The sequence below is a fragment of the Lepisma saccharinum genome, chromosome 1, assembly GCF_977018435.1.
Source record: "Lepisma saccharinum chromosome 1, izLepSacc3.1, whole genome shotgun sequence".
Classification (NCBI taxonomy): domain Eukaryota; kingdom Metazoa; phylum Arthropoda; class Insecta; order Zygentoma; family Lepismatidae; genus Lepisma; species Lepisma saccharinum.
This window is the reverse complement of record NC_139229.1, coordinates 160,798,990-160,818,133: the sequence shown is the minus strand read 5'-3', so window position 1 is coordinate 160,818,133 and position 19,144 is coordinate 160,798,990. Positions and strand designations below refer to the sequence as shown.

Here is a 19,144-nt window from a genome sequence, read left to right as displayed (position 1 = left end):
TAAAAATAATGCGTAATTTAAACGTTTTCTACCATACCAGTCATGACAACACGCTGCTCTTTTGTACTACTGCTGAATGTAAACAAAGATCTATCCTACTTAGAGCGGCCATATTGGAAGAGACACTAGCGCTCAGGTGGTAATTTTAATCGCGAATTGCATACATAGCATGATGAAATCACGAGAAGACAAAGACTGAGTCTGCTGCCACGCGCATCTTTTTTGAGGTTCCAGCAGAAAAAGAAGGTGGCAGCAGACCCTACCAAAAGTGCGCTGAGCTGCCATATTTACGTTTTTTTGCATAATTTACGGTGCAGGACATCTACATCATACTGAGCCGTCAAAAGCGGAATGTTTTACGGTATTTTCCATGATCGGGGAACGAATTGAAATATAGTGTCAAATCTAGAACTTTATGACCAAATAAAGGAAATATTTGCATTATGTGGAGAAGTTTGAAGTTACACTACTTTAGACATATTATTTAAAATGCAATAGTACTGATACAATTATTTTGGGTAATAACTTCGAGTCTGTGTCCAAATTTACAAACTGCTTAATCAATGGTTGAAATGGAAGACGTGAGCAAAGTTTTAAGTAGAACAGCTGATGTTGATAATTTCTGAAATGTGTATCTGTAAAGGAATAACCCTGTAAGAATTTAGTTCCCAATACATTTAGTCAATGGTTTTTGGAGTAAAATCTTCACTAACATCAATAACGAACATGTTCGTTTAACTGGATAAGTGAGGTTAGTCCGTAAAATGTTACCTGGCATGGTGAAGCAGTAGGTAGACTGTAGTTATAAAAGTAAAAAGTAATTTTGTTCCATGTTATTTGTCATTACCTGATTTATGTAGGGCGTCCATGTGATATACATATTTAGAGACGTGATGTTATATCTTCTGCAGTTTACATCCTGTATCTGAGCAGTATATTCTAATTAGTTCATACAAATATATAAGGTTCGAAGAATCGGGAATTGATTGATTTCTGTGCTGCGGTAGAAACCGAAAAAAACAAAATAAAACTGCATTATAGACTTGCACATTCTTTGCCTGCAGTTGAAGGCCGATATTAACAATTGAAGGGGTTGGGTGTAAAACATGAGCCTCTTCTAGTTCGCTGCACTTTTTGACTCTTTGCACCGAAGCGTCTAGTTGGTTACACGGTGCAACACAGAGTCGTCTAGTTCGTTGATTTGGAGTCAAGCAGTGGCGTCCCGTGAGGTTCACATACAGGTGTTTCACAACAAAATTTTTATACTGAATGCAGATTTACTCCTCTCCCTTTTAACTTCATCTTCAATTGAAAAAGTGAGAATAACAGTTCATTATTTTCAACAATTTCCCCCCAAAATCACACTATCTTTGAAGTAATACAAGATTTTTTATACAACACCCTCTTAATTACGTTATTTATAATTAGTAACGGTTAATCCAAACTAATTAGTATAACATGCAATCTCAGGTATGTACAATGCAATACTACCATACTTCCCAGTGTACTTTTTATTTCACGGACCATTTGTTAACCAACGACATTCATTCAGCATTGAAAGCACGTGCATCGTTAGCGGGACAGAGAGGAGGACACATCCTCCAAAGAGTCCAGAAAAAATGTATAATGTGTATGTGAGATATTTGGGTATTATTATTCAGAATGCCCCCACCCACAATCACTTGGTTGCGATGCTTGTGATTGAAGTATCAGTCAATGTGACATTGCTCATATTACTTCTTCCTTTGGTGCACAGCCCCTTAGCTGTCAGATTTATGCAACATGCACAGCAATTGTGTTCAAAGCCCTCCGTTGAACACGGTGGGAGTCAATGTTACCAACTATCTACAAACGTTATCACATGTGAAAGAAGTTGTGTCAGAGTAAATTGTGTGTGTATATACTTGTACATCAAACAAAGTATTTTTTCAAAAAATATATGTGTGTGTATTTAATATGTACGTAATTTGAAACATATACATGAGTGTCCACGTGCTCATGTGAACATTATCATGCGACGCATCTGGAGTCAAGTAGTGAATTTGGTGTCTGCACCATTTGCACTATGTTCTGCGTTGGTGTATGATCACGTAGTGAGTGCTAGCTAACTAATCAAATTAATGTTTAAAGCAGCAGACAGGTATTTGTTGAATCTTCTGAACTTGAACACCGCTTTCAGTCTACTAGGTTGAACGTCATTTCATTGCACCAGCCTGGTCCTCGGTTCAATACCCGGTGGAGGCACATAGTGGTTCGGATCCCTCTTTAAACTGTAGGTCCAGTCCAAAATAGCCTTACCGTGCATAAAGTGGACTTATCTACAGTATAGCTTCTAATAACCTTTTTTCTTAATGAACTCAGAAATAACCAAGATGCCACTTACCATGTTTTATGCCTGAGCCTTCAATTAATTATCTGTATATATATCACTTTTATCCAGCTTTCCTTTTTGTTTCCCCCTTAGGTTTGTAAACATTGGAAAGATGAGGTTTCGGAAGCTAACAGCTCTATTCGGGACTGCAATATTACTACTAGGATGTGTTTTTCTTTTTATGATGATGGATCTCACCTTGTTTCCTATGAGCGATGAAGTTACAAAGGATATGCATAAGGTAAAAATTACGAATAAATAAAATTTACAGTTGAAAGAGTTTCCCCTATTTGTTAGCCATGCGATTTATGGAAGCGTTTCAAAGCTTTTAAAAACTAACATACCTTCTTTTCCAGAAATTCCTTAGTTGATTTCATAAAATAATCTTTTTATCAAATATTCCAAGTTGACCTTCAAATGTAATGATATTAAAATATTGTGGTGTTATATGTAAACAATTTGCATGGCTATATTTTATTTGAATGGACAAATTTTGGAAGTTGCACTGTACAAATATAGGAGTATTAATTACTGATAGGGAAGTCAGTGGCATATTCTGAAAATTTGACCTGGTTTGCAGAAAAAATCTTATTTATTGTATATATTTATTACATATTATTATCTATGTTAGAAAAATAAAACACCAATGAAGGTATGCAAGTAAAATACAAACAAAAATCCAACAATTTCAAATTTTCTGGCAATTTCTATGTATGTGGAGAAATTTGGTTTACAGATGGTAAACCAGATAACGTGGGAGAATACGCCATTGATGGAAATAAGATACATTTGCTACTATAACTTAAAATTGTATGTTGAAATATAACAGTTTTTCCTCACCATTTTATTTATTAGAACCATTTGGTTTTGTTTGAGGACCGTTTGAAACAACTCGAGAAGGAAATTGCAAAGAACCAGAAAATGGTTGGAGAAATTAAAGATGCTGTCCAGAATCTTATTCAGTACAAGAGTATTGGTGCAACTGAAGTTCAGCAGCCGCAGCAGATTACAGAGAAAGTAGTAGCGCATAACTCAGACAATACTTGCATGTTGCAATCGGCATTGGTTCCGAAGCCAGATATTCAGGTGAGTTCTTGTATAGCTTGAAGTGCTTCAAAGTTTATAGTTTATGGCAAAAATTCTTTTAAGCAATAGGGTATTTTGTGCAAATTCAAGGAATTGTAGGTACATTGGAGGGTAACTGTACCGTATAAATTTCCTACCATCAATCATTCTATGGTCTTTTTGGTTATTTCCTTAAATTAGGGTATAGTATGAATTTGCGTGTATATGGAGTCAGGCAGTTTAAAATAGTAGTTAAGCATTCTGTTAACCAAAAACTAATATTTTGTAGAACTTACCAGATATAAAGAGTGGAGATCAGAAAACTAAAGGTGTCTTTACACCAACAGGAACCTTGGACCTGTGACTAGTCACATGTAACTGTTGCTTCAAGTTGCATGGATCACATGTGATAAAAAGTTGCTGAAGCACCAGTTGCTAGTGATTGCTTGATTTCCCAACAGAAGTGGAAACTTCAATAATTGCAACTTCAAAATGGACTAGTTCAATGACAAAGACTAAACACAATTAAAAACTAGAAGCAGACAGATAATTGTGGACTGAGTTACAGAACAATTAACAACTGATGAGCTAAAGTAGCCCTCTATTAATTTTTTTAAGGACTTGTTTGTTGCAAAACTGTGAATATACAGTGACAATAAAATGAAAATATGTCATATCAGAGGGTTGGATATTTTAGAATATAGTGGCCATGTTTGTATGCATGTATATAGGTACATAATATGTTATTTAGGGGCCTCCCTGATAGCCTAGTGTCTAATGCTGTCACCTTGCACCATGGGGTTTGATCCTTGGTGGAAGCACAGTTGTTTGGATCATTCTTTAAATTGCAATTTCGATTAGTCTAGATGAACGTAAAGTGAACCTAAAATAAAATTTTACCCAAACTTTTTTTACTATATATACTATTTGTAAGTGCTGCATAGCCATAGTGTAATTCATATTTGTACCTATGACCCGTTTTGGATGAACTGTATCATTCTTGTGTGGAAGGGGGGTTCTTGCAGAGGAAGAGACCCATATTATAAGATTCACTCGTATGGATTAGAAGATGAAATCAAGACAACTCCTTCATTCTCTTTTTCAGTTTTCATTAAAGCAATTTGTTCCTTTGGCATAAACAGTTTATTGCATACAGTGGAATTGTGGAGCATTGGCTTGCTGTAAAAGGCAGAAAAATGTTTCCAATTGTACGTGACTAGTTGCTCCAACTAATTGTGTAAATTCGTCTTTAGGATAGAACAGGATAAGGTATATTAAATATATTGTTGTGATGACCATTGTATTGAAAGTAACTTCGGGATAACTTTCGTTATGGCGACTAGTATATGAACCTATAGGTATGTATGTATGTAGTAATGTTCATGTTTGTTCAGCAATATCATCTAATTCTATCATTCCAAGGCACTGTTTTTATTACCTTTTTGTTTATGTTTTGCAGATGCTGAGTGTGTATGAAGAAATAAAATTTGACAATCCGGATGGTGGAGTATGGAAACAAGGATGGAATGTACAGTACAATCCCAGTGAGTGGAATGAAGAAAATAAACTGAAAGTGTTTGTAGTTCCTCATTCTCATAATGATCCAGGTTAGTGCTGTCATCTTTTCACATTTTTTCTAACTTACTACCACCTCTGTGGCCAAATTCGTCAAATACATGAAATGAGTGTGAAAATAATATTGAAATTTGGAGAAACTAATTTATAATTTAAAGTAATTTTATTTATGTGGCCGCGGTGGCTCAGTCGGTAACGCGTCTGACTACCATGTCCAAGGTCCCGGGTTCGATCCCCGGCCGGTTCAAATCCGGGAACTTTTCTAACGGTGAAAGCGGCCCCGGCGCCCACCCAGCGTCGAATAACATGGGTACCTGGGGGAAACCCTGGGGGGTAAAGGCGGTCAGGGGCGTGATGCTGATCACGTCACCCCCACTAACGACCGGATCAAGAAAGTGTGGGGCGTTACCCCCACACCCCCTATACGCCTTCATGGCGTGGTGCTATGCACAGGGGAACACTTTACCTTTTTTTTTTTACCTTTTATTTATGAGAAATTAACTCATGAAAGTATGTTGCACAAGTAACCATGCTCATAAACAAGTCCTGTGTAAAGCTTTTAAATTTTTTATTGCATGGAAAATGTATATGTACAACAGCGGAAATGCTGAGGCAAGTGAAACCTAACTATCCTAACCTACTCTAGATATATAAATAGTAACACTGCAAATGTGAGTGTAATTAAAATGAAGAGCATCAAACCTGACTCTGTAATATAGGAGCCAGAAGTAGATTTTTATTTATTTATTTTTTTGTACAGGTTGGATCCGGACATTTGAGGATTACTATAGAAAGCAGACTAAAGGTATTCTAAACTACATGGTCAAAAAGTTAAATGAACATCCCGGTTTGAAGTTCATTTGGGCAGAAACTTCCTTCTTGTCTCTTTGGTGGGATGATATCTCTCCTGATATCAAAATAATGGTCAAGCAGTGAGTATGTAATGTAATTTTCAGTTGCTCGGTTTGCAAGATGAGTTGTGATTGAACGTAAATAATGGTAGTTGATGTACCTGGATGTGTCTGTAGATAAAACAAATTCTAGCATTTATTATGTACTGTAATTGGGAAATTTGTATTGATTATTTCTTCTTCTGATGAGGTCTTTATAAAGATCATTTTGCGATGTGTTTAGGTAAATCCTATGATCATATTGACAATATGACAGGTGAATAATTTCTTTGATGATTATAGTTTCACTATACTAAGTAATTCTTGATACTGAAAAAGTCTTACTGGGATTAACCTTAAAAATTGCAAATTACAAGTTAATTTTAAAATTTTGAATTTGAATTTGAATTTTCTTTCCTTTCCTTTCGCATACCCTTGATTAAAAGGGCATGGAAAACGTCAATGTACAAAATAGTATTTAGTTGAGTACATCATAACAAAAAAGAAGAAACATTGTGTAGTACATTACATCACTACACCAAAGTAGAAATAGAAAAATACACTTCATTACACTACAATAAAAATAAGAACACATTAGCATTGCATTATTAAAATAAGAATAAAAATACAAGACATATTGTCCAGTACATTGGCTTTGCATCAAAATAAGAATTAGAATTTTTTTAGAAAACACTTTTTATATTTTTTTTATATTACACTGGAATATCAGGCTGTTTAGTTCTAATATCATGAAATTTACTTGTGAAGTGTATACACATTCAGCATGTTTCTAAGTTATATTGTCTTGTTCCATAAGTTCTGTGAGACTGTAGAGAGCTCTCTCTGTCAAATATTTTTTAATTGTTTGTATTTGTTTATTTTTTGGAGTTAACAGTTTTATGTCATGAGGCAGCTGGTTGTAGAATATTTTCCCAGCATTCATTGGTGATTGTTTTGAGATATTGAATCTGGGCTGATTCTGGTAGTAATTATCTTTCCTTCTTGTATTTTGATTTTGTGTTTGGTTATTTTTAGTCATGTTTGTACAGTGTTTCAAAAGTCACGCAACCCAAATTTTGAAAATTTATATCATGAAAACCGTAAGCGATATTTACACAGAGTTTGCTGCATTATAAAGCTCATCCATTGAGATATTTTCCAATTCTTAATATTATCGGTTTACTCCATACAGAAAATTAAATAAATTAATAACTGTTGAAAGGCAGTGTTAAAATTATTCCAGAAATGCACTTTTGAGTGAGAAAACTACATAAGAAATTATCAGAGTCTCATAATTAGACGTCTGATGACTGATGCCATGTCAATCTGTCATTTGCCACCAATATTGATCATGTGCAGCATTTGATAGATTTTTGACTGTCGATTTTATGGATTGAGTGAAAAAGTGCCATTTTTGGGACATTTTGCCGTAGCTGGCCACACTAACAGGTCGAAATTTTGTCACCAGATGCACACAACATGTTCCTAAATACTGGCAATACATTTATGTGAAAAATAAAAATCATAATTTTGCCCCAAAATTTTACTTTTAAGTGTAAATTTCTATGCACCTGGCAACCCTGCCATTCCAACAAAGCTGATGGGAGCTTGTTACGAAATGGTAAGGATGAGTCATAAATGCAACTATTACACATCTACTTTTTAATTATTATTACAATTTGGACATTAAGTGTTCCGATTAAATCACTAAACTAATCATGTAGGCTATCACTGTTTTTCTTGTATGTACGCATTGCTTGCATTATAGAATTATTTTCTTGTAGTTTACGGTTATTACAAGCATAAGAAAGCAGTTTTTCTTTGTGACGTTTCAGGAGAACACACGCTCCTTTCATCAGACATTTATTTTCATTTTGACTAAAGATACAGTTATAACAATGGTTAGTAATTTTTAAACAAAAATAATCCGTTATATAATGGACGTTGTCAATGTTACATTGTTGTAATATAGCAACTTAACTGTGAAAAAAAGCAGTCTGTTGTATTTTTATTTGAGATTTTTTAAATTATGAATCCCAAATATCATCAGGTAATTCAAATTCATCATTGTTTTCACACAGTCTCTTGATGTTTTCTGTTACATTAAATTTCAAAGATGGTGGCTTACTCCATTTGTGAAAAAGAAAACTCCATACTGGATCTACATTACCATTTTCATTATTTAATTTATTCCAGTGTTCTTCTGCAATGAACGAAGCTTCCCAGACATTCAACTCTGTGTTTCCCGTTAATCTTTTTAAAACCCTTCTCTTTTTAATCAAATGTTTCTCTTCGATGATATGAGTTGACAAACCTGTTCTTGGGTTTAGATTTATAATGTCCAAATCGTGTTCGTGCCATCTTATTGCCATTTTCCTTGCTGTTTGTCCCACATAATCCTTTGAACATGAACAACTTATATTATATATTCCTGTGGTTTCCGCATCTGGTAGAGAGTTTGTTTTTGAACAAAATGAGAAACTCTCTACCAGATGCGGAAACCACAGGAATATATAATATAAGTTGTTCATGTTCAAAGGATTATGTGGGACAAACAGCAAGGAAAATGGCAATAAGATGGCACGAACACGATTTGGACATTATAAATCTAAACCCAAGAACAGGTTTGTCAACTCATATCATCGAAGAGAAACATTTGATTAAAAAAGAGAAGGGTTTTAAAAAGATTAACGGGAAACACAGAGTTGAATGTCTGGGAAGCTTCGTTCATTGCAGAAGAACACTGGAATAAATTAAATAATGAAAATGGTAATGTAGATCCAGTATGGAGTTTTCTTTTTCACAAATGGAGTAAGCCACCATCTTTGAAATTTAATGTAACAGAAAACATCAAGAGACTGTGTGAAAACAATGATGAATTTGAATTACCTGATGATATTTGGGATTCATAATTTAAAAAAATCTCAAATAAAAATACAACAGACTGCTTTTTTTCACAGTTAAGTTGCTATATTACAACAATGTAACATTGACAACGTCCATTATATAACGGATTCTTTTTGTTTAAAAATTACTAACCATTGTTATAACTGTATCTTTAGTCAAAATGAAAATAAATGTCTGATGAAAGGAGCGTGTGTTCTCCTGAAACGTCACAAAGAAAAACTGTTTTCTTATGCTTGTAATAACCGTAAACTACAAGAAAATAAGGCCATCACTGGGTTAATAAATTTATGTTAGCATTTATCCAAACAAAAGCAATTACAGCAGACTCGCGATTAACCGAGGGAGTGGTTGGAAAACTTAGCGCTTCATAACGCACCCTCCTGTTTGTGTACGGAGTCAAGTCTCCGTCCGCGCTGCACGTGTTCCTTACATTGGCTGCGTTCCGAAAGTCGTAACGAAACGAACTCATTCAACGGAAATAACTGGGCTCGTGAATCTGGTGAAACCAGTTATTTTACAGACTTATGGGACACTAGTCGAAAGTGCAGGCGCAGTGTTTTCTTTAGAGAAAGTTTTCACATGGCGTCCAGCGGAAGGAATGTCCTTACGGGAAAAATAAACTCTGCTGTGGACACACTTACACATTTTCATCACATTCTAAGAATGGTTAAGGAATGCTTATCTTGTGCATGTCGCTTCATATCGATATCTGTTAAAATTATAATATATTTTCCGAACTAGTGCAGTTTGAATCCATCAGCACGCACGATGTCTGAAAGCAGCCGACGATTCTCACCGAACAAACCAGCCTCCTGGCCCGTGCGTTTGGCGAATCTTGTTCTTGCACAAAACACACGGAATGTGACTTTTGGGACAGCATAATGAAACTCGCGAAATGCAGGGAAGCACTTATGGGACAGCCAATTACCATAACTCGTTTAACGCGTTAAACTCATGTGACTTTCAGAATGAGCCCATTGTCGGTTTATCCGATTGTTCTGGTGGTGTTTGTGTGTGTAGCCCTATTCTAAGCGGAAAAAGTAATCTTCTCATTTATGATGTACTAGTAATAAATAATTACTATACAGTTTTAAGTGTTGTTTCGTTGTTTTCCTAGCCCACCTTCACAGCGGTGGGATGGGGAGAGAAGGGAAGAGAGAGGAGGAAATGCAGGAAAGGACAGAGAGGGAGATATAACAGTTGGGGTGAAAAGTTCGTAGGCTGACTCATAGATGGCGTTACTAGAATTAAATCCATGTGATTTTTACTTAGTACTAACCTTCAAAAGATACGTGTATAAATTTCACAGCTGCCGGATAATTAGTTCGTGAGATATAGCATTGTGAGTGAAGCAGCTTTTGTTATTGTGAAAAAATGGATAAAAATGAATTTCGTGTGTTAATAAAGCATTGCTTTTTGGCGAAAAAAAATACTGTTGAAGCCAAGGCTTGGCTTGATAAACATTATTCGGACTCTGCACCAGGAAAATCAACCGTTGAGAAGTGGTTTGCTAAATTTAAACAAGGTGAAACGAGCATCGAAGACGATGCACGCAGTGGATGCCCCAAAGAGGCTGTTACCGACGAAAACATCAAAAAAGTCCACAAAATAATTTTAAATGATCGTAAAGTGAAGTTGATCAAGATAGCTGAGACTTTAAAAATATCAAAGGAACGTGTTGGACATATTGTGCATGAATATTTGAACATGCGAAAGCTGTGTGCAAAATGGGTGCCGCGCGTGCTCACAATCGATCAAAAACAACGTTTTGATGATTCGGAGCAATGTTTAGCGATATTCATCCGTAATAAACACGAATTTTTCCGTCGATATATTACAATGGATGAAACATGGCTCCATAACTACACTCCAGAGTCCAATCGACAGTCAGCCGAGTGGACTGCACGTGATGAACCGAATCCAAAGCGTGGAAAGACGCAACAGTCGGCTGGGAAGGTTATGGCATCAGTATTCTGGGATGCGCATGGTATTATATTCATCGATTACCTCAAAAAGGGCCAGACCATCAACAGCGATTATTACATAGCGTTGTTGGAGCGTTTAAAGGATGAAATCACGAAAAAACGGCCCCATTTGAAGAAGAAAAAAGTGCTGTTTCATCAAGACAATGCACCGTGTCACAAATCAATGAAAACGATGGCAAAATTATATGAATTAGACTACGAATTGCTTCCCCATCCACCATATTCTCCAGATCTGGCCCCCAGTGACTTTTTCCTGTTTGCAGACCTTAAAAGAATGCTCGCTGGAAAGAAATTTAGCACTGATGAAGAGATAATCGCCGAAACTGAGGCCTATTTTGAGGCTAAAGAGAAATCGTACTATAAAAATGGCATCGAAAAGTTGTATGACCGCTATAATCGTTGTATCGCCCTCGAAGGCAACTATATTGAATAATAAAATCGAATTTTGTCAAAAAAATATTTTTTACTATGTTAGCCTACGAACTTTTCAACCCAACTGTTATTAGCACATTATCTCAGTATTATCTGAATTTTTCCGTATCCGAGGTAATCTCGGTCCCAATTAGCTGGGATAATCGCGAGTCTACTGTACAATATTTTATAAACATTGTTAATTTGCTGAAAACATCTGAGAATTGATCTTTAACAGTATATACCAACTCTTAAGAATTTGTGGGATCATTTGTTGGTGTTTGATATTGTTGATTGTTGTCAAATCAGGAAAGAAAAACAGTTTAACAACAATAGCAAATGTGTCACCTTTACAGGAGATGCTCAAAGTGGGTTCCCTCATCATGGATACATGCTCGCACTCTTCTAATCATGTTGGTTGAAATTGGTTGAAACTCTGTGAAGTGTTTCCTCCTTAATATTCAAAATTGCAGTTTCAACGTTTGTCTTTAATTCTTGTAGGGTGGATGTGTCCTGTAAAGTGCTCCTTTGAGGTAACCCCAAAGATAGAAATCGGGTGATGTTGGGGACCATAAATTTTTGGAAATAATCCTTTCATGGAAAAACTTGCACAAAAATTCCATAGTTTCGTTGGAGGTATGGCAGGTAGCGCCATCTTGCTGAAACCAGCAATCGTGTTCATCCTGTTGAAGCAGGGAAATAAATTGAGTGATGATATATCGGTATACAACACCATCCACTGTCCGCTCAAAGAAAATGGGACCCAAATTACGTCGTCGGGATACAGCACACCATACTCCGAGATTTTGTGGATGAAGCGGTTGCTCGTGGAACGCATGAGGATTTTCAGAAGACCATATTCTGCTGTTTTGGCTGTTTACATAACCATTCAAATGGAACCAAGTGTCATCAGTGAAAAGCACGGAATCGAGAATTCTGAAGTCATTTTCTTCATTGAGAGATCGAAACCACCTGCAGTACTTCAAGAGTTTATCCTAATCAAGGTGTTGCAGTTCTTGAACAGTGCGAACACGATATGGTTTTTAGGGTAGTTTTCTTCACATCCCTATGAGCACAGGAAAGTGACTAGTCTGCTTGGGATGTAAGTTTCCTCAGATTTTTGGTTGGAGATTGTTCCAGGCATGTACGCACATCCCCCACTGAGGCAGGGGCTAAAACCGATGGGTGACCACTTCTTGTTTTGTCACATACATTTCTGGTTTCTCGAAATTGATGCACTAGTCTTAAAACATTTGCTTTGTGAGGTACAGCAGAAGCTTGGAAAACCTCTTGCACATGAGTGTAAAAATGAGTAAGTAAAATACTCCTCAACAAGGCACATGTGCTGCTTCAATGAATACTCCATGCTGAATCAACCGGGCACTGTAGTGGGGAAGGAAATTCAGGGTAGCCAGGGGCAGCCTAGGATTCTCTCAAGAGTCGAATTTTGGTACAAAATCATGATTTATGATTTTTCATGTAAATGTATGGTCAATAGTTAGGCACATGTTGTGTGCATCTGGTGACAAAGTTTCGACCTGCTAGTGTTGCCAGCTACGGCGATATGTCCCAAAAATGGCACTTTTTCACTCAACCCATAAAATTGCCAGTCATAAATCCATCAAATGCTGCACATTATCAATATTGGTGGCAAATGACAGATTGACATGGCATCAGTCATCAGACGTCTAATTATGACTCTCCCGGTAATTTCTTATGTAGTTTTCTCACTCAAAAGTACATTTCTGGAAACATTTTAATGCTGCCTTCCTCCAGTTATTAATTTTCTGTATGGAATAAATTGATAATGTTAAGCATTGAAAAATATCTCAATGGATGAGCTTTATAATGTAGTAAATCTGGTGTAAATACCTCTTACGGTTTTCATGATAACAATTTTCAAATTTTGGGTTGCACATCTTTTGAAACACACTGTAGTATTTAGAACAAACATTATAGCCTTATAGATGTATAGGGAGTATATTTTCATTATTTGTTTCTTCCTGAATTACTCTTTGCAGGATTCCCTACCGCCTACTTTGTACATTATTCTAAGTGCTCTCTTTTGAAGTCTCAGTATTCTGACAGTATTATTATAAGATGATCCACCCCACGGTATTATGTCATATTCAACATAGGGGTAAATTAGTCCATAATATATGCATTTGTTAATTTCTGTTAAATTATATTCGGCCATTTGTTTTAGCTGGTATAGGTTAGATGATAATTTACTGCAGATATTGTTAATTTGTTCTTCCCACGTTAATTTTTGCTGTAGTGTTATTAGTAGTGCAGTGGCACGGGTTCAGAAACCGAAAATGAGGCTCGGTGAGGCTCGCAGTGTTGCCAACTCCTCACTCAAAAAAATCACTAAGGTTTTTGTTTTTGGGTATAACCTAACCTCAAGCAAGGAGCTGGCAACACTGCGAGCCCCATTTTCGGGCGCAGTGTTGCCAACTCACCCCAAGAAAATTTCACCATGTGATATTTCACAGGCGAAGCTAACCTACAAATGGGAGTTGCCAACACTGATTAGTGGAGGTGCGCGGGTTCTGCGCTATTATTTGCGATTCAGTGTTGCCAACTCACCCCAAGAATATTTCACCATGTGATATTTTACAGGCGAAGCTAACCTACAAATGGGAGTTGGCAACACTGACTAGTGGAGGTGCACGGGTTCTGCGCTATTATTTGCGATTCAGTGTTGCCAACTCACCCCAAGAATATTTCACCACATGTTATTTTACAGGCGAAGCTAACCTACGAATGGGAGTTGGCAACACTGGCAACATCAATTGCGGTTCAGTGTTGCCAACTCACCTCAAGAATATTTCACCATGTGATATTTTACAGGCGAAGCTAACCTACAAATAGAAGTTGACAACACTGGTAACATCAATTGCGGTTCAATGTTGCCAACTCACCTGAAGAATATTTCACCATGTGATATTTTACAGGCGAAGCTAACCTACAAATAGAAGTTGACAACACTGGTAACATCAATTGCGGTTCAATGTTGCCAACTTACCTGAAGAATATTTCATCATGTGATATTTTACAGGCGAAGCTAACCTACAAATGGGAGTTGGCAACACTGACTAATAGAAGTGGCCAGGGCTGCGTCCGAATCAGCAGCAGATGTCACCTAGAGCGCTGTTCCATCCGGGACTCAGCCAATCTCTGTTGTCCGAATTTGCGGTAGACGTGGAGTCGGAGGGAAGAGCAGAGAGGCGCGACAGATGCACGCTGGCGCTGTGATGCTGCGCTTGGCAGCCATATTCTAACTTTCATTTTGTACAGACAACATTTACTGATTAGAGGATGTAAAACTCAGTTATATTTTAATATTTTATCGATAATGAATGCAGAAAAATTGTAAATGATGAAATAGCGTGTTATATTTTTAATGTGAGTAGTTAGGTGGAAATCATTGTCATGTTTGTTTGCGCCCCACGCGGTGGGTGAAGTTCGGGCTGACACCTGGCGGGAAAAGTGACAGGCGTACTACAAGGGGACATGCAGATTCGGACGACTTGGACGTGACTTCGAGTGCACGCGAGAGCAACGGGAGAGAACAGGATGGAGCGCTTGCCAATCCGGACACGGCCTTTGTAAACCTCTCTCGGGAACGATGTGCCACACACACGCGCGCGCGCCTATCTATCGGTAGATCACGTTCCGTGCATTTATTTGTTGTGCTGACACAGCGTGATGAGTAAATAATGCACTTTCTCATTGAAGTACGAATGCACCTTATCGTAATCTTCCAAGTCCCGGGGACACCAAATATTTGTATATCGTGACTTTTGTAAACCTCTCTCGGGAACGAAGTGCCACACACGCGCGCGCGCGCGCCTCTTATTATTTCCGTATTGTGACGCAAGCAAACAAACAAATAATTTTTTTTATTTTTTTAAGATTCCTGGCCCCTAACCCCGCCAGGGTGCGTGGTGCCCAACCAAAAAAGGTTCTAACGGCTGTGGTTGTAGATAACCACACCTCTGTAGGGTTTCACGTGTTTTTTTTTCCCCCCAAACTTCCATGAAACCCTACAGAGGACCTCCGTAATGCATGCAACGTGTACTAACGACTCTAGTGTTATTTGATGTTGTAATATTTTGGATATAGAGTTTTATTGTGTGATAGATAAAAATAATTATGTTTATTATAATATTTTTTGATGAAGATGGAGAATGTATGTGTGTGTTACAAATAAAGTTGCATGCTTATTTTTTTAGTGTGTTTGTATGTGTATGTGTTTTTGATGTTCGACAGCATCTGAAACGATAAAAAAAATTTTATTGTTAATTTTCACATGTAAAAACAACAACAACAAAATTTTTGTGCAAAAATTTCTGATTGTCTTGTGTTATAGTGCAAAAAAAACTGATGAGAAAAAAGATATTGTAACTGATCTTGAACTAGTGAAATTTTCGTATTGTGCTATTGAAACTGATTGTGCTAGTACAAAAATTTCTTATTGTGCAAGAAAAAATGTTAAAAAACTTGTTAAAACTGCTCTGTGACCCTCTCGTTCTTCACGTCGTGGACGAAGGATTTCTCGGCGACCAGGATGACGCTGCACACGGTGTCCTCGGGCAGCGCGTCGTGGAACAAGAACATTTTCATAGTTTCACACCTCTACTAGATTGGTAGAAAAATATACTAGTGGGCAATAAAATCTGAAGAAGATTCGTGTCTAGCAAAAATAAGCTAAATAGAATTACACATGCATACAATATTTATTGTGCTTTTTCTATCTACAATCATATTTTTCTTATATATTTTTTTTTATTTTTTTTATAGAGTTGATTAAAACACATATTTGAGGAAGACAACACTCTACCACCAACAGATCACATATAAATAAACATACCCCCGAAAAAATGCGTTCCATGAAAAATTGCCCTGTGTGCAAAACAGCCATATCAAGCAAAAATTTTGCAAGACATTGTCGCACCTGCGTGCCAGGCAAGCATTTGGCTGCCACCGAACTGTGTTCCGGATGCAATAAACATATTACAATTGCGTATATCAAGAAGCATAAGCTTACTTGTCTAAGCAAAAATACATCTGGGGCCCAGCCTTCGACCTCCACCAAGAGAAAGGCAGAAGCAGCCTCCATCAATGCACCACCCGCCAAATGCGTCAAGCCTGCGATAAAAGCGAACCAGTCTGCTTTCCAGCGTTTGTTAGAGGATTTTCCTTTTACTTCGGAGGGCTCATGCGACGTCCGTAGTTTTTTGGAGAACGTGCAAGCCCAAATTATTTCCATCCTCGACGATGCGCTTGCAACGCACTCCACTAAATTCTACGCATCGCTATGTTGCTGGTACAAGAAACCGTCTGGTGAAATTTACAGCTTCTGCCACAACACCAAGGCGAAGACGCTGCATCTGGCGGATGTCGAAAACCTAGAGGTCATCTACAACAAGTTTGCCGAGGAGCTGGTGGCAAAGCAGGAGGAACATCAAGCCAAGGGCTCGGGGGGTTCGCTGTGTGGCGAGCGTCACGAACTGCACGTCAAACTTTGCAAGTTTGTGCCTCTCTCCGCCTCCAGCTACGTCCCCTTACCACCTGCTATTGTGAAAAAGAAGGCCGTCCTGAACATTCAGAACAGTGACGCCAAGTGCTTCATATGGTGTGTGCTTGCAGCGTTGCACCCTGTCGACCGGAAAAACCAACCACGCCGAGTTAACCACTACCTACCCTACGAGCCAGAGCTGGAAGATGTGATGGCTGGAATCGACTACCCGGTGGAGGTCTCGGATATTCGCAAGTTCGAGGCTTGTACACACAACCCTCGGTTGGCCATAAACGTTTACGGTCTCACCGACAAAAATGTGGTGTACCCCATCCGGGTGAGCGACGTAAACGACGATGGTGCGCAGAAAATTTACCTTCTGCTCATCAAAGATGAAACTCGCCATCACTACACCCTCATCCGTTCTCTCTCTAGACTTGTTTCGAGCCAGCTGAGCAAAGACAAAACCCACATAGAAGTTTGTCCCAGGTGCTTGTCTAAATTTCGTAATCAAAAACGGGGGGATTATCAACGCATCAGAGGTCCCAACATCGCTGCCGAGAAGCTCGCTAACCACAAGCTCTACTGCAATGCCAACGAACCGGGGGTGGCAGACTTGCCCAAACCTGGCACCATGGAGCGTTTCCACATGCACGGTGCCATGGTGGAGCACCCTGCTATCATCATCGCGGATTTCGAGGCCTTCCTCAAACCCCTGTCTACTTGCGATCCCGATCCCGAAGTTTCTTCCACTACCCCTTACCAACTCCACGAGGCATCCAGTTTCGCATACGTTGTGGTGCGACGAGACCAGCACATCGCCCCCGAGCCTTATGTGTACCGTGGTCCCGACGCAGCCAAACACTTCCTCGAGAGGATGGTTGTCGAGGCCATCGAAATAGGGAAGGTATTGTTGGCCCCCAAGTCTATGCTCCCGCTGTCCACCGACGATCAACATAGACATGACGAGGCCATCGCTTGCCCTGTCTGCGTCAAAGAGTACACTACCAAAAACCATAAAGTCCGTCACCACGATCACTTTAACGGTAGGTACGTTGGTCCTTGGTGCAACGATTGCAACCGCTTGGCCCGGGACCCGCGCTTCATCCCTGTGTTTTTTCACAACGGCTCGGGGTACGACTTTCACCACCTGATCAAGCATCTTGTGTACGACGACATGCGAATCAACATCCTGGCACAAAACGAGGAGCGTTACATCAGTGTGAGCAAATGGGTTCGAATCCCGGGAGCAGACTCTACCGTCGAGCTTCGCTTCCTCGACTCCCTGAGGTTCCTCCCGGCCAGCCTCGATGCCCTTGCAGGGAAGCTGAGCAACGAGCAAATGCTTATTACCTCTGCGAATTTTCCAAACTTGGACGCCGGTCTCTTCAGGCGTAAGGGGGTCTACCCCTACGAATACATCACCGACTCTACCAAGTTTGCGGAGACGACGCTACCTCCCCAGGCGAAGTTCTACAGCCAGCTACGAGGCTCGAACATCACCGACGAAGAATATCACCACGCCCAGTCCATGTGGCGCGAGCTGGGTTGTCGAACTCTCGGAGACTACCACGACGCCTACCTCAAACTTGATGTGACGCTCCTCGCCGACGTGTTCCAGACGTTCCGGGCGACCGCAATGAAGATCTACCACCTGGATCCCGCCTACTTCTATAGTCTCCCCGGACTGGTGTGGTCAGCCATGCTTCTGGTGACGAAAATCGAGCTGGAGCTTCTTTCGGACGTAGACATGATGCTGTTTGTGGAACGTGCTGTGCGGGGTGGAATGGTCCAGGTGTCGCAACGGCACGCGCGCGCCAACAATCACCACATGGCTGCTGGCTACGACTCCACCCAACCGTCGAGCTACATCATGCACACGGACGTAAATAACTTGTATGGGCACTCCATGATGCAGCCACTCCCTTTTAGAGGGTTCGAGTGGGCTGACCCTACCAAATTTGACGTTGAAGGTTTCGACGATTCGGAATATGGATTTTTCGCCGAGGTGGACCTTGAGTTCTCCGAGAAGCTGCAGGATTTGTTTTGCGATCTTCCCCCTGCACCCGAGTTTAAGTGTCCACCCGATTCCAACCAAACGAAGCTCGTCATGGATTTCGAACCCAAGAAGAATTACGTCCTTCACTACAAGAATCTCCGGTGGTTGATGCAGCAAGGGGTCACAGTCCACGCAGTTCACCACATCCTCAAGTTCGAGCATTCTCCGTGGTTGCGTCCATATATCGAAGTCAACACTAAACACCGCACCGCAGCCACGTCCGAGCTTGATAAGGATTTCTTCAAGCTCATGAATAATGCGGTGTTTGGCAAAACCATGGAGAATGTACGGAATCGCGTGGACATAAAATTGGTGACGAGGAAAGAGCGATGTCGTCAGCTTGTCGCGAGTCCATTG

At 39.4% G+C, this 19,144-nt stretch overlaps 1 protein-coding gene across 2 annotated transcripts in view; it reads left to right on the top strand.

Annotated features, from left to right (window-relative positions):
• The first annotated feature begins 542 nt into the window (after nt 1-542).
• Nucleotides 543-19,144, top strand: part of alpha-Man-IIa (alpha-mannosidase 2) — an 81,087-nt gene continuing 62,485 nt past the window's right edge. Inside the window, exons 1-5 of one of the 2 annotated variants that reach the window (XM_083141303.1) lie at nt 543-751; nt 2,465-2,612; nt 3,227-3,457; nt 4,896-5,043; nt 5,772-5,943. In XM_083141303.1, coding sequence (XP_082997429.1) covers nt 2,484-2,612; nt 3,227-3,457; nt 4,896-5,043; nt 5,772-5,943 — 680 coding nt within the window. In that variant the 5' untranslated portion in view covers nt 543-751; nt 2,465-2,483. The remainder of the gene's footprint in view (nt 752-2,464; nt 2,613-3,226; nt 3,458-4,895; nt 5,044-5,771; nt 5,944-19,144) is intronic. The other variant, XM_083141296.1, reaches the window with a different exon arrangement.